The 13814-nt window shown below is 34.3% G+C and overlaps 1 protein-coding gene and 1 long non-coding RNA gene across 3 annotated transcripts; both read left to right on the top strand.

Moving 5' to 3' along the window:
• The first annotated feature begins 1723 nt into the window (after positions 1-1723).
• On the top strand, positions 1724-3749 carry LOC146930193 (uncharacterized). 2 transcript variants are annotated; one of them, XR_015008316.1, is made up of 3 exons: positions 1724-2011; positions 2536-2644; positions 3459-3749. It is a non-coding gene; the product is annotated as an uncharacterized LOC146930193 (long non-coding RNA). The 2 variants fall into 2 exon arrangements; XR_015008315.1 differs by lacking the exon at positions 1724-2011 and having other exon boundaries at positions 2477-2644.
• Positions 3750-8273: 4524 nt separating this feature from the next.
• LOC146930192 (uncharacterized) lies at positions 8274-9678 on the top strand. Its single transcript, XM_085707509.1, has 3 exons — positions 8274-8695; positions 8744-9024; positions 9293-9678. Exons 1-3 carry the CDS (start codon positions 8274-8276, stop codon positions 9676-9678), a joined length of 1089 nt encoding a protein of 362 aa, XP_085563635.1.
• The last annotated feature ends 4136 nt before the right edge of the window (positions 9679-13814 follow it).

The raw sequence follows: 13814 nt of genomic DNA, 5'->3' as shown, positions 1-13814 counted from the left end.
GATAGCGCTTTTCTATAAACGCTATTATTTTGTTTCGCACTAATAACGCTTTTCAGAAAACGCTATTATTGGAGGGGGGTATAGATAGCGTTTTTACACAAACGCTATAAGAGAACTACGCCTTTGTTAGCGTTTTCGGCAAAGCGCTATTGCACAACTTTCTAGGTACCAACTATCTAGCCAATAAAAAAAATAGAGACCCTTTGCAAACAAACAAAAAAGACACGTGCTACTTCATTAACAAATTAAAAAAAAAAAAAACAGTGATTCCATATCTCTAGGTTCTCTCTTTTCACTTTCAGATCGATAAACAAAGAAACCCTCAACCTCAAAATCTCTTTTTCCACCATCGTACCCTAATTCTCACACCATCGTTTAGAACTCTAATTTCAACCCTAAACCTCTACTTCTCTTTGTTCTCACTCGGTAATTGATACCCGAAAGCTCGGTCGGAACTCGTTTACTTGTCTTCTGTCAGAACCCCAGATCTACCATCGAGATCTACCATCGTTTTCTGCGATTCATGAAGTTCTTCTGTTAATTTTCCTAAATCATGTAGGAAGATTTTGGAATGCCAGTGGCTGACCAAATGAATGGCGATCTTCCAGCACCGGCGATAATCCCATTCTCAAGATTGAGATCAATGGTACTAAGTTTGTTCTGATTGAATTCTATCAAGATTGTTCATATTTTTATTGATTTCTTTTTGTCTTTTTTTGTTTTTGTTTTGTGTAGTTCACTATCATGGGACGTTTGGTTGATGGTACTAAGTTTGACTCTAGATAGGGGAACTTCTTTCAATTGTAGGCTTGGACAAGGTGAGTGCCTGTTTCGATTGGTTTTGTTTTCTATTTCTTTTCAACATTTTAAGCGATTGGATGTGTTAATTATCCAATTTGATTGAGGTTTTGTATGTATGTACAGTCACAATTTAGTTAAGAACTCACTGAATAAGCTATTTCTATAATGTAATTGTTAATTTAGTTAATTGGTTTCATGATAATTGTGAATTGTATTCATCTTTATCTTGTTTGATGTGACGTGAGTTATTGTCTCTGCAATCACATGTTTTCATGTCTTATGAGACAAAGGTAATGCAAGAATATAGGAAAATTAAAGTAGACACCATATTATATATATATATATATATATATATATTCTAGTAGGGAATAAGAATGTCTCTAGTGGTGCGAATAAGTTTTGCAGAAAATATATTTGAAACAACGTAATTGTAGAGAAATGTGAATTTAGAACTGAACTTATTATAGGTAATTGTCTTTCATATCTTTGCTTCAAACACTTGAAACATTTAGATGCTAGTCTAGTCATTTGTCAACTTAGCTAAGTATCATCATATTGTTGGAAGAACTGCAAAGTTGTAATTCTTAAATTTTCAAACTCTTATATGTGATATGTTATCTTCTATATAAACTTCAGATGTGAAACTACATAAGGAAAAACGAATTGAAAAAGCGCCTAGAAAAGGATTTGAGAGAAGACTAGCTACTTGTAAGCAAAGTGCCAAAGACAAATATATTGAGGGCAAGGACGACTTATATAGGTGAACAATATTTTCATACAATAATTTTTTATTGTTAGGTTGAAGACCTATATATATTGTTAGGTTGAAGACCTAGATATATTGATTGTTCATGTTAGTATTTATCATGTTTTGAAGCAAGTATTTGTGGTGGTGTTTGAGCTGGTGTTATGTTGCAGAATTTTGCAGTTCAATTTTGGCTTATCAGTACTACTGTGATTAGTTTATGATGCTGCAAGAGCTGCTGTGATCCTGCAACATTTTGGGGTTCTATTTTGGTGCTTCAGTTTTTGTTCTTTAGCTTTGGTGGTGCTTCAGAGTTTTAGCTTCGTTCCAGCCATGCGTCCTAAGGTGTTGAGCAAGTGAGCTTCAGGTTAAGCTTGTGATGCTGCAAAGTTCTTAGACTCATTCCAGCCATGTGTCCTAATAGATCCTGAATTCTTCGAGCTTTGTTGTGTTGCAGCTCGAGAGGTAAGAATCAATTCTCATAACTGGATTGTGGTAGCTTATTTTGGGTGAACTTAAATTATTTTAAATTGATGTTACATTGCTTAGGACATTGATTATTATTTTCTTAATAATGTTTCATTCATATACCTTGTGATGGATAGATACAGATATATTTAAATGAAAGTTTGACGGTCAAGGACTTTGTAATTCTAAATTCATGGAATTATAAAATGTATTTAAAAATTGATAAAGTATGATTTGGATATTGCATGGCATTCTCTTATTAAAAAAATTCCAAAAAGTTGGATAAAATTCGTTTTATGGTTGTAATGACATATTTTAAATTTTTCTAGTTTAAACATATGATTAAATATATGTTGAATCATATTTTAAATTTTTCTAGTTTAGATTACGTCTTCTAAACTTCGTCCCTTGATGCTCAAGCTTATATATTTTTCCATTTGCATTCTTCTTTTTGTCCCAGATTTGAGTGTATGTTACTTGTGGTTATAGGGGAATAATGTGTATTGTTTCATCATTTGCAGAGCATCAAATTGGTCACAAAAAAGATCACCTTGAATTGGTTCACTGGTTGATGTTCGACTTATCCCACCCTACCGCTCAATCGCGCTTTTGGTGAATGTATTTTTAAAGGTATACATTCTTAATTCTCTTTCGAACCCAATCCTAATTCGTTTTCGTATTGGTACGTGATAATTCACACATGAATTTCACTGAAAAGTGAGTACCGGAGAACCATACAATCATTAACAAACAATGTAAAAATTTAGACTAATTTATCTGGCCCAACAATTTAATGTACTACACTTGGTAGTGGACAGGTGTGTTAGAGGCAGAATATGTTGTCTGTATTTATAGAATTACTTACCTAACAATGTTAGATAACCTTCTGATGTGGGACTTGCTATTTTTCTATGTTAGATAAAACACATGTGCTAGCTGCCTATATTACTATAAAACATCACCTGTCCAAATTCTTTGAAATTTAAGAACTGCGTACCCAAACCCGTACCACGTACCCAAATGAATACCAAACTGTGTGACTATGGATAGGATCACCTCTAGGCCTAATGGCCTTGTGTCTCTTTGATTTTCTATACTTGTTCCTTGTTCTTCATGGCCAACTATATTAGTGATTTTCTTTTTTCTTTTTGATCATTTTCGTGTTTAATGTAATTTGAAATAGTTATGCCTGGATGTTAAAAATTAAGTTAGATTTCACAAGATTAGGCTGTTGGAATTTTTGTGGAACTAGATAGTTTGACAGGTTAATAGACAAACAGTGAATTACATAATGTCTGGATGTATTGTATTGTTTGTCAACTGAGATTCTTTTGATTTTAAGTGGATTCTATATGCACTTTAGAATCCTTTGAGTTATTTTAAACTGTTGGCTATGCTGGAAATTGAATGATACTTGATTAATTTTTCATTTCATACGACACAGGAGAATATGCTCGAGGTAGATCTATTGAGTAATTTGGATCGCTTGTCACGAGTCCTCTCAATGTTTGGTGTTTTTTTTTTTTTTGTGGTTGTGGCTGCTTTTATTTCATATATATGTATTGTGCACGAACTTTCATTTTTATGCAAGTGTACATTAGATGTCATTTAGGATTGATTAATATTTATGACATTTGTAAATAAGTTTCTGATCAACAAATTAGTAGTGTTTACTTCTATCAATGGATTAATGGATTACTAGTGTTTCTAATCATTATCTTGTTGTATTGTCTGATCAGCATTTTATTATAATGCTTTTGGCTGTAGATTTCATTTAAAAAAATAAAATAAAAATAGGGACTTTTATTAGCGCTTTATGTAAAACGCTAAGAAACATCAGTTAAAAATAGCACAAAAATAAAGCTATATTAGCGCTTTTCTGAAAGCGCTAAGAAACATAAGTTAAAAATAGCACCTAAAATGAGGCTTTATTAGCGCTTTTCAGAAAGCGCTATTGAAACGTTACTATTTAATAGCGTTTTGAAAGCGCTATTACAGGCTCCTGACCTTTTATAGCGGGGGCTTTCTTAGCGCTTGAGAAGCGCTATTAAGAGCCAAAATAAGTGCTATTAAAGGGGGTATTTTGTAGTAGTGTTTTGATGAGTTTGAGTGGATTAATGAAGTTGTTTACTTATGTTAGAGTGATTAAAATTTGTGTTTTCAATCAAGAGTTTATAATGTGAAATCGTTTGGGTGAAAATCGAGTTTTCGGATAAAAAGTCGTTTTTAAGCACTTTTGTGAAATAAGTCATTTTGGGTGATTTGAATTAAATTGTTGAGTTAGAACACTATGTTTTTTAGCGTGTATTGATGGTCCAAGTGTTTGGGGTGAATTTGGTGAAAATGGAATCGAAAACGGTTTTGAAAACAGAATTTTACGCGCGAAAATGCGGAAGAGAAAAAATAGGATTTTTCACCTGTCAAGGTGGCATGACCGTGCGCCCCTGTGGCCCCCTGTGCGCAGAAACCCCGATTTTTCGTATTTTAAGTATTTTTTGGCTTAAATATGATAATCGTCCTTGCAATTTGGTCCAGTTTTGATTTTCGTCCCTGTAAAAAAAAAAAATTTGAAATACATCGCTGTAAATTTTTTTTTTTCGAAAAGGGTCCCTGGCCCCACTATTCAGCTGATTTGGCATGGACTTTGCCATGTGACAGTTGCTGACTGTGCAACTTTTGCCACGTGGCACTGATGTGGCATGCCACATAATATTAAATTTTTAAAAATATTTTTAAAATTAAAAAATATGAAAATAATTTTAAAAAACAATATAAAAATTCTGAAAATAAATTTTAAAATATTTAAATAATTTTCCGAATTTATTTTTTTGTATCATTTTCAAAATAAAATTAATTTTTTTTGAATATTATATATTCTGAAAAAAAATGATTTTTTTTAAAATTAAAATTTTCGTAAAAGAACAAGAAATTAGATTTTTTTTTAAATTTATAATTTATTTTCGAAAATTATAAATTTATAACTTTTAAAAATATAATTTTTATTTATTTTAATTTTAATTTTTTTTAATTACGTGGACTGCCACGTGGCAAAAGTTGCACAGTCAGCAACTGCCACGTGAGCGAATAGCATGCCAAGTCAGACATGAAATGGGGCCAGGGACCTTTTTCAAACAAAAAAAAAATTACAGGGATGTATTTCAATTTTTTTAACAGGGACGAAAATCAAAACTGGACCAAATTACAGGGACAATTATCATATTTAAACTTTTTTTTTTGTGGTGGCCGGGGTTTGAACCCCAGACCTTGCATATTATGCATCCCTTGAGTTTAAAATGACATAATTTCAAGATAAAATTTTTTCAATATAAAACACAACTCACAAACCTCCTGGACTATATAACTTCATTTCCAAACTATAGAACACGACTCACAAACCTCATAGAGTATATCATTTCTACTCAAAACTAATGGTCTGATATTGAATCAACCAATCTCTAATTCGAATTGTAATATCTAGGTAGATGTATAGTACTAGAGACCAAAATAAGTTTGATAAATAAGAACTGATAGATTACTAAATATTTACAAGTGTTCAATACAATAATTAAATGAATGCAAACATACTGTACAACATAAAACAACTTCTAATCTATGACACTGATTATATTAACCTTACAAAATGACACGAAGGTCTCCACTGGCCATCATATTATCTCCATAAATAACACAAAGCAGTTTTTGAGACAATATAAGTGGCCAAAATCTCTATTCAAATTGTTTTCTGTCCTAGGGTTTCTTCTTCCCTCTGTGAGAGTCTGGCTGTCGATTAGATTGATTTCATATTCAATCTTGATCGTTTTTTTCTCTATTCATGATGGATATCTCCGTGTGGCATGGCTGGTCAGGTTGCTATATCTAAACTCACCTTTTCCCTTTAGTTGTTGGCTGCACAAGAATTATGATTACATCACCGATTGATAATTGCATGCTTATTCAATATATTAGCATTACCAATTCAGCCTTTGTGTTCTTTTCTCCATAAAAGTCATCTGTCTTAGTGATCGTGTGATTCTCATTTCCTTCTTCATATTCCTTGACCGCACATCAAATAGATTCCCTTGCGTGTTTTTTAACAGCCGCCGTTTTGGTCTTGTGTGGATTCTCCAATTTTGGAATAAGGGGTTTTTTAGGGCTGACAGATGAGTGTTATTAGTTGGAACTGCCGAAGATTAGGCAGCCCGAGCGCAGTTCCTAATTTGAAATATCTCGTTCGACACTTCAATTCAGACATACTCTTTTTAAGTGAGACATTGGTTCACCGAAATAAATTTGAAGTTTTTCGATATTTGCTCGGTTTTGATTCTTGTTTTTCTGTTGATTGCACCGGTAGAAGCGGTGGTCTTGCTTTATTCTGGCGCACTTCTTCTAATTGTCAACTTGCAAATTATTCCAACAATCACATTACCGTTGAAATTTCCGACTCTGTTCATGGTCCTTGGAGGCTCACCGGATACTACGGGTACCCTGAAGGGGGACGTAGGCGTCTTGCGTGGGATTTCCTTCGACAGTTATCTAATCAATTTACAGGCCCTTGGTGCATCCTTGGTGATTTCAATGATATAATGGATGCTAGTGAAAAAAGAGGTAGGAATCTTCGTTCTAACTGGTTAATAAATGGTTTTAGGCAAGCGGTGTTGGATTCAGGTTTGGTTGATGTTCCGGTGGAGGGTTATCCATTTACTTGGTTCAAGAGTTTAGGTACACCTCATGCGGTGGAAGAACGACTTGATAGAGCCCTTGCTAATAGTGCGTGGTTTCACCTTTTTCCTACAACCACTTTAGAAAATCTTGCAGCTCCATCTTCCGATCATTATCCTATTCTTTTGAATAGAAGCCCGTTACAGTGCCCTCATCTCCATAAACGTAGTTTTCGTTACGAGAATGCGTGGTATTCGGAACCAGGTTTCAAGGAACTAGTGACTAATGCTTGGCAGGAACACAATGCACATTCTGTGATGCCTAAGTTCTCCCATTGTGCGGCTGATATGGTGAGTTGGAGAAGGGGACATTGTAATAAGATTAAGTCAGATATCGAAGAGTGTCGACGGCAAATTCAAAATGTCCGAAACAATAGTACAAGGTACAACCAAGAAGAAGTGGTGCGGCTGAGAAAGAAAACGAGCAGATTGTTATCTCAAGAAGATGCTTATTGGCTGCAACGCGTTAAGACTCATTGGTATCGAGATGGTGACCGAAACACGAAATTCTTTCATGCATCTACCACTTCTAGAAAGAAGGTGAACCATATTTTATCACTCGAGGACAATGCAGGTAACAAGGTATCTAATAGTGCTGGTATGTGTGAAATTGCAAAAAATTATTTTTTGGATTTATTTCAAAAGAATAATAACCATGCAGCCCCTGTCATAGAAGTTATCCGGCAGTCCGTGTCAGATAAGGATAATGTGACTCTTACAACACCGTTCACCAAGGAAGAATTTCACGAGGCAATGTTTTCTATGCATCCGGATAAATGTTCCGGGCCGGATGGTTATAGTCCGGGATTTTATCAACAATTTTGGAACTTGTGTAGTGATGAAATTTTCAAAGAATGTTGTATTTGGCTAGACACAGGATCGTTTCCACCAGACCTGAATATGACAAATATTGCTTTAATCCCAAAAGGTAATTCCCAGGCTTTTATGAAGGATTGGTGCCTCATTGCCCTTTGCAATGTATTATATAAACTCATTTCCAAGGTACTTGCTAACAGACTCAAAATAATTCTTCACAAGTGCATCTCTGACAACCAGTCGGCTTTCGTTCCTAATAGATCCATTTTGGATAATGCGATGGTTGCTATTGAAGTTATCCATTTTATGAAGACAAAAACCAGAGGTAATGATAAGTTTGTTGCTCTTAAACTTGATATTATCAAGGCTTATGATAGAATGGATTGGGATTATCTGAAGGCGATAATGGAAAAAATGGGATTTAGCCATAAATGGATTCAATGGATGGTAATGTGTGTCGAGTCTGTTGATTATAGCGTTCTTGTGAATGGGGAACATGTTGGACCTGTTATTCCGGGGCGTGTGGCTTGCGACAAGGGGACCCTCTTTCCCCATATCTTTTTATTATTTGTGCAGAAGGCCTTTCTTCTTTAATTCGAAATGCCGAGGAAAATGATACTATTTCTGGCACTAGTATTTGTCGTGGGGCCCCGTTTGTGTCTCATTTGTTGTTTGCCGACGACTGTTTTTTGTTCTTTAAAGCGGAAGAAAATCAGGCGCAAGTTATGAAAAACATCTTAAATACTTATGAGGCGGCGTCCGGTCAAGCAATTAGTTTGCCAAAATCAGAAATTTTCTACAGCAGGAATGTGTCTGATGCTCTCAAAAATAGTATTACCAATATTCTCGCGGTGCGGGCTGTTTTGGGTATAGGTAAGTACCTAGGGATGCCGTCCATGATAGGAAGAGATAGAACATCTATATTTTCTTTCATTAAAGACCGTGTGTGGCAAAGGATTAACTCTTGGAGTAGTAAGTGCCTTTCGAAGGCGGTACGAGAGGTTATGATTAAGTCCGTTCTTCAAGCTATACCATCTTATGTTACGAGTCTTTTCCAGATACCAGATACACTCATTACATCTATCGAGAGGATGATAAACTTGTTTTGGTGGGGGCATGGCAGAACTGCACATAGAGGCATAAACTGGCTGAGTTGAGAGAAACTGTCCATGCATAAAACTCACGGGGGAATGAGTTTCAAGGATCTCTCGGCGTTCAATCTTGCGATGTTAGGTAAGCAAGCGTGGAAATTTCTTTCGGAGCCTCAATCCCTCATTTCTCGTATTTTTAAAGCCCGATATTTTTCGACTAGATCCTTTCTCAATGCCAACATTGGTCACAATCCGAGCTATGTTTGGCGGAGTATTTTACGTGCCCGCTTTATTGTGCGTGGTGGAGCAAGATGGAGCATTGGCTCTGGTGCAAATATTCCTATTCTTGATGCACCATGGCTGGCCAATGGCGAGTCTATAGATGGTAATATACCTAAAGGCCTTTATGTTCGTGATTTCAATGTTCAAAGCTTATTATCGGATCATATGGCAAGAGTTGGAACGTGCCTCTAGTCCAACGGATTTTTAGTACTGAAGCAGTTTTGCATACGCCTTTGTATGATCAAGTTATTCAAGACCGTCTCTTTTGGAAATCAGAAAGAAACGGTTGTTATTCGGTGCGGAGTGCATATCGATTATGTGTCGAAGAGCTAATTGATGTTTCTCACCTGCGTTGTCCAGGTAATTGGCAGAATATTTGGCGTTTAAAGGTTCCGCCGCGCCGAAGGTTAAAAATCTGTTATGGCGTATGTGTTGGGGATGCTTACCGACTAGAGTTTGTTTGCAAGATAAAGGGGTCTCGTGTCCAATAAATTGTGAGAGTTGCAGTGCTGATCATGAGGACTTGGATCATTTACTGTTTGAATGTCCTTTTGCTATTCAAGTTTGGAATTCAGCCAGAGTGTCGTATGATGTTCAGCATGCTGCTATGCAATCAGATTCAGCTGTTAATACCATTTTCTATTTGTTACAGAATCTACCTACGAATATTAAACAACGAGTTGCTGCTATTTTCTGGAGTTTATGGAAGCATAGGAACCTAAAAATTTGGGATAATGTTGATGAAAATAGTGCCTAGGTTGTTGACAGGGCTCGAAACATGATTGAAGATTGGCAAGAGGCCAATCTGCCACTTACAGGTTCAGTTTAGCAAGCAGGTGCGCAGCTGCAGCAACTTGCTACATCACTACAGACCCACGAACAACACCGTAACAGACCAGCAGGTACTATTCAGCCGTCGTGGATACCACCGAGCAATGGGAGATTCAAATGCAATGTAGATGTAGCCTTTTTGGAACAGTTCAAGAGGACAGGTATCGGTGTGTGTGTTCGGATGATCCCGGAACCTTTGTGCTACCTAAAGTGTTGCAATTTGATCAAGTTTACCCCGTAGCAGAAGGTGAAGCGTTGGGTTTGTATCATGCTCTTCAATGGATGCAAGATATGCACTTTGATAACATAGACTTTGAGCTTGATTCAAAAATCACTCGAGATTCCATTCTCGCACGGTAAGTGTTACAGAGTTTGGCCATATAATTGATGCGTGCCGAGACATTTTTTCCACCTCCTTTACAAACTCCCGAGTCGAGTTCACTAGGCGACAAGCGAATGCGGCGGCTCATGGTTTGGCTAGAGAAGCCACATCCTTAGCTAGTCCCATTATTTATTATGATATCCCACAATGTATTGAAACTATTATTATTAATGAAATGCTATAAGCATCTTTCCCTAAAAAAAAATCTATGACACTGATTGCGATATTGTAACAAATAAGCTATATATTGAACTGTTGACGAGTATTCCAGACATACTTTATAACTTTTCAATGTCAAACTAAACTTAAAAACATCAGCCAAACATAGTGAGTGCAATGACTCAGTAACATAGAATATAAAATATACTTTAAAACTCACAGCCATGCCTAGTGTGCAAGACATGGGGAAAATTCTCTCCTTAATATTGCTAAATAAAGGACTCTTATAAACATTAAATACTTGACCAAATAAACAGTGATTTCTATACATAGGAGTCTGTATTCATAAAATAAAAATAATTGTTATTCACTATAGCGACACACTCACAATTTGCCTTTTCACTAGATTTTCATTATTTTCCAGGTTTGTCCATCTTATAGTTTCATATTGTCTGTTAGTTGTAGATGTCTAACTTATGGTATATGTATTATATGATAGTGCTTGCAATGATAGACGTGGTTTGAGACTGTTATAGGAATTTTAAGTATCCACAATAGTGCAGAGCATATTTTCTAACTTGTGCACTGTTAAATGTAGATTTCAGATTTTATTTTTCATTGTGTGTTATCTATATTCACATGTTGGAATGATATTTCAAATCTTTGAAAGCCAATTAAACCTTTTTTTTGGTATTGGTTGAAATATCTAAAATAGAGTCTTCAAAAGTAATTTTTCATGAAAATTGGATTTTTATTGACAGTTATGAAACACTTAAACTTTTAGTTGATTTAGGCTTTTTTGTAACGACCCAATATTCTACGGCGTTACATTGTTCATCTAACTGCAATTTACAATTATTTTTTCATTCAACAATTTATCTAAGGACATTTTATCTTTGACCATCAAATTCATAAGGATCGTATTTTCCTCATCTTACTGGGTGTGGATTCACTTATGTTATTAACAGTTAAGAATTTTTTTTATCCCCTTAAAAGAAGCTAATGGTAATAGAAAAGGCAAACCTTAAAAAATAATAAATAAAGTTTTTACCCATTATATTTTGAGGGGGAGATAAACTCATATATAAGTAAAAATACATTTTTCAATTCTTAAAAAAAAAGTGATGCTCTGCACTTCATATGCATATCAAAATAGTCCACTTAAAGGAATGTGTGAACTGGCAGCAGGCTGAAATTGATTGATATTATGCTAATCATACATATATGATCTTTTTGTTGCCATTTTCTAGGATATATAGTCATTGTACTATTTTTCCATCTCAGTTATATTGTATTTCTTAGTCAATATGTCGTACTTGTTATGCCCTTATATTTTGCCTTCTATTTGCTGCCAATGGAACCCATGTGTTTTTTTTTTCCCTTTCTATTTGGAATGAATTTACTGAAATTTGTTCCAAGTACATAAAATGATTTTTGTTTTAGTTTGTTGGTGACTTAAATTCCTTCCTTAATGTCGCAAAAGTGACTTGTAAACTGACATATTAAACCAATTAAAAATATCTCTATTTATCTGATGTCGTTTCATAACATGTCTACATGAATTCTTATTCATATGAGATTGAATATATAATATTTATGAGAGTTATTCACTAATTCATCTTAACTACCCCACAAATAATAACTATATATAGTAGAGTAGTGTATGCATATGGTTGCTTTGATCTCATTAGAAAAGAATTTGATTCAGGGGATGGAAAGCTATCTTAATACCTCTTGTTTCACTTTTTGGTAATGAAAAATATTTTGATAACCCCATGGAAATGGAAAGCTTTCTAATATTTTTCGATGCATTTATATTTAACTGTATATGTGTATTGTTTTGAGTTGTTTAGCTATGCTGAGTTATGACTCCTATATACATATATACCTATATTTTTAGACGTACTGCCTTTCTTCTCTGAGTAATTATTTTAATAAATTGTTTGATTTGTTATTTATATTTTTGACTAAAGTGATTAATTTTTAGTGTGATTTTGGATAGATACCGAATAATTGTTTTAAAATGTGTATTTGATGAAACGTTATATAAAGATGTGTTATTTGAAGATGTGTCGATATAAAGATGCATGATTTAAAGATGTGTTATTTGAAGATGTGTGATTTAAAAATGTGTTATATAAAGATGTGCTTTTTGAAGTTGTGTGATTTGAAGATATGTTATATGAAGAGGTGATATTTGAAGAGGTGTTATATAAAGATGCGATAATACTTATTTATGATGTCGACAATGATGAGATAATAATTGTTTTATGATATCAATAATGATGAGTTAAATATTGTTTATGATGATGAGTAACGATGAGAAACACCTTGTTTATAATGATGAATAACAATGAGATAACACCTTATTTTTAATGATGAGTAACGATGAAATATACCTTGTTATGATCCTGTGTATGATGAGATGATTTTTTTATCTTTTTTATGGTGTGAGTCATTGATGATGTACGTTAATGTGCATTGCTTGGTGGGTATGTCTTCATGCATGCATATAGAATCATAATTAAGGAACGATGAAAACGATGAGAGTATGTTTAGTAACACAACTCTGACATACAATAAACGATGAGTAGGTGTGGTACCACATGCATATACGATCGAGTATAGAAGCATTTGCATACATTATTGTGTTCTGTTGATGAGTTTCTAATTCCTTAATTGATGATTGACTTTGTTTAAGTGATACTTGTTCATTGTGATTTATTAAATGATGTGAATGTTGATTATCAAACAATGAGAAGTTGATTATCTAATGAGGTGAAAATGTAATTATCTAACGAAGTGAATAGTCTATATATGAATATATGATTGATGATGCTCATGTGTTTTATGCCTTGTTTCTATTCATTATGATTATACGATTCTTATGTCGAATATATTCTCACCCTGTAGTTGCGGGTTGGGCGCCTACGCCCTTGTGGTATAGATTTACAAGAAGAAGATCTTAGTAGCAACGAGCCTCTGAGGATGACTTTGGAGCCTACTCATTTACTTATCACTTTTGGGAGTCTTTATCGAGTCGATGCTCTGATATGTGACACTAGGGATTGAGAATTTATTATATTTTAGACTATGTTTTAGAATTCTATTGAATTCAGTTTTGATGTTGAAACTGTGATGAGATGTGTGCTTTGAAGTTTTTGAAAACTATTCCGCTGCGACGTTTTTTTTATTGAAATTTAAATAAAGTACTTTTGAATTGATGAAGATATGTGACACCCTTGCGTGCTTTAATAATTATTATATTTTTATTAGAAAATAATATGTCACTACAAGAAAATGTAGCATATGCTACCAAATTTTACTACGAATGGCGTTCATAGTTAATCTCAATTAAAAATACTCCTGTTTTACTAGAACTACACTATAGGCTTGTATTTTTGTCAAAAAGAAGGCATTTTTTGTTGAGTGTCATTGGCTCACGTGTTTTCAGCTTAAAATACCCCTTTATTTAACTTGTTTCAAATTACTCATTAATTATTAAAAAATTACATATTTCC

Source organism: Medicago sativa, chromosome 4 (genome assembly GCF_051527215.1).
Source record: "Medicago sativa cultivar Bolivia chromosome 4, Bolivia_mono, whole genome shotgun sequence".
Lineage (NCBI taxonomy): Eukaryota > Viridiplantae > Streptophyta > Magnoliopsida > Fabales > Fabaceae > Medicago > Medicago sativa.
The sequence above is the reverse complement of the archived record's forward strand: the minus strand, read 5'-3'. Positions and strand labels throughout refer to the sequence as shown.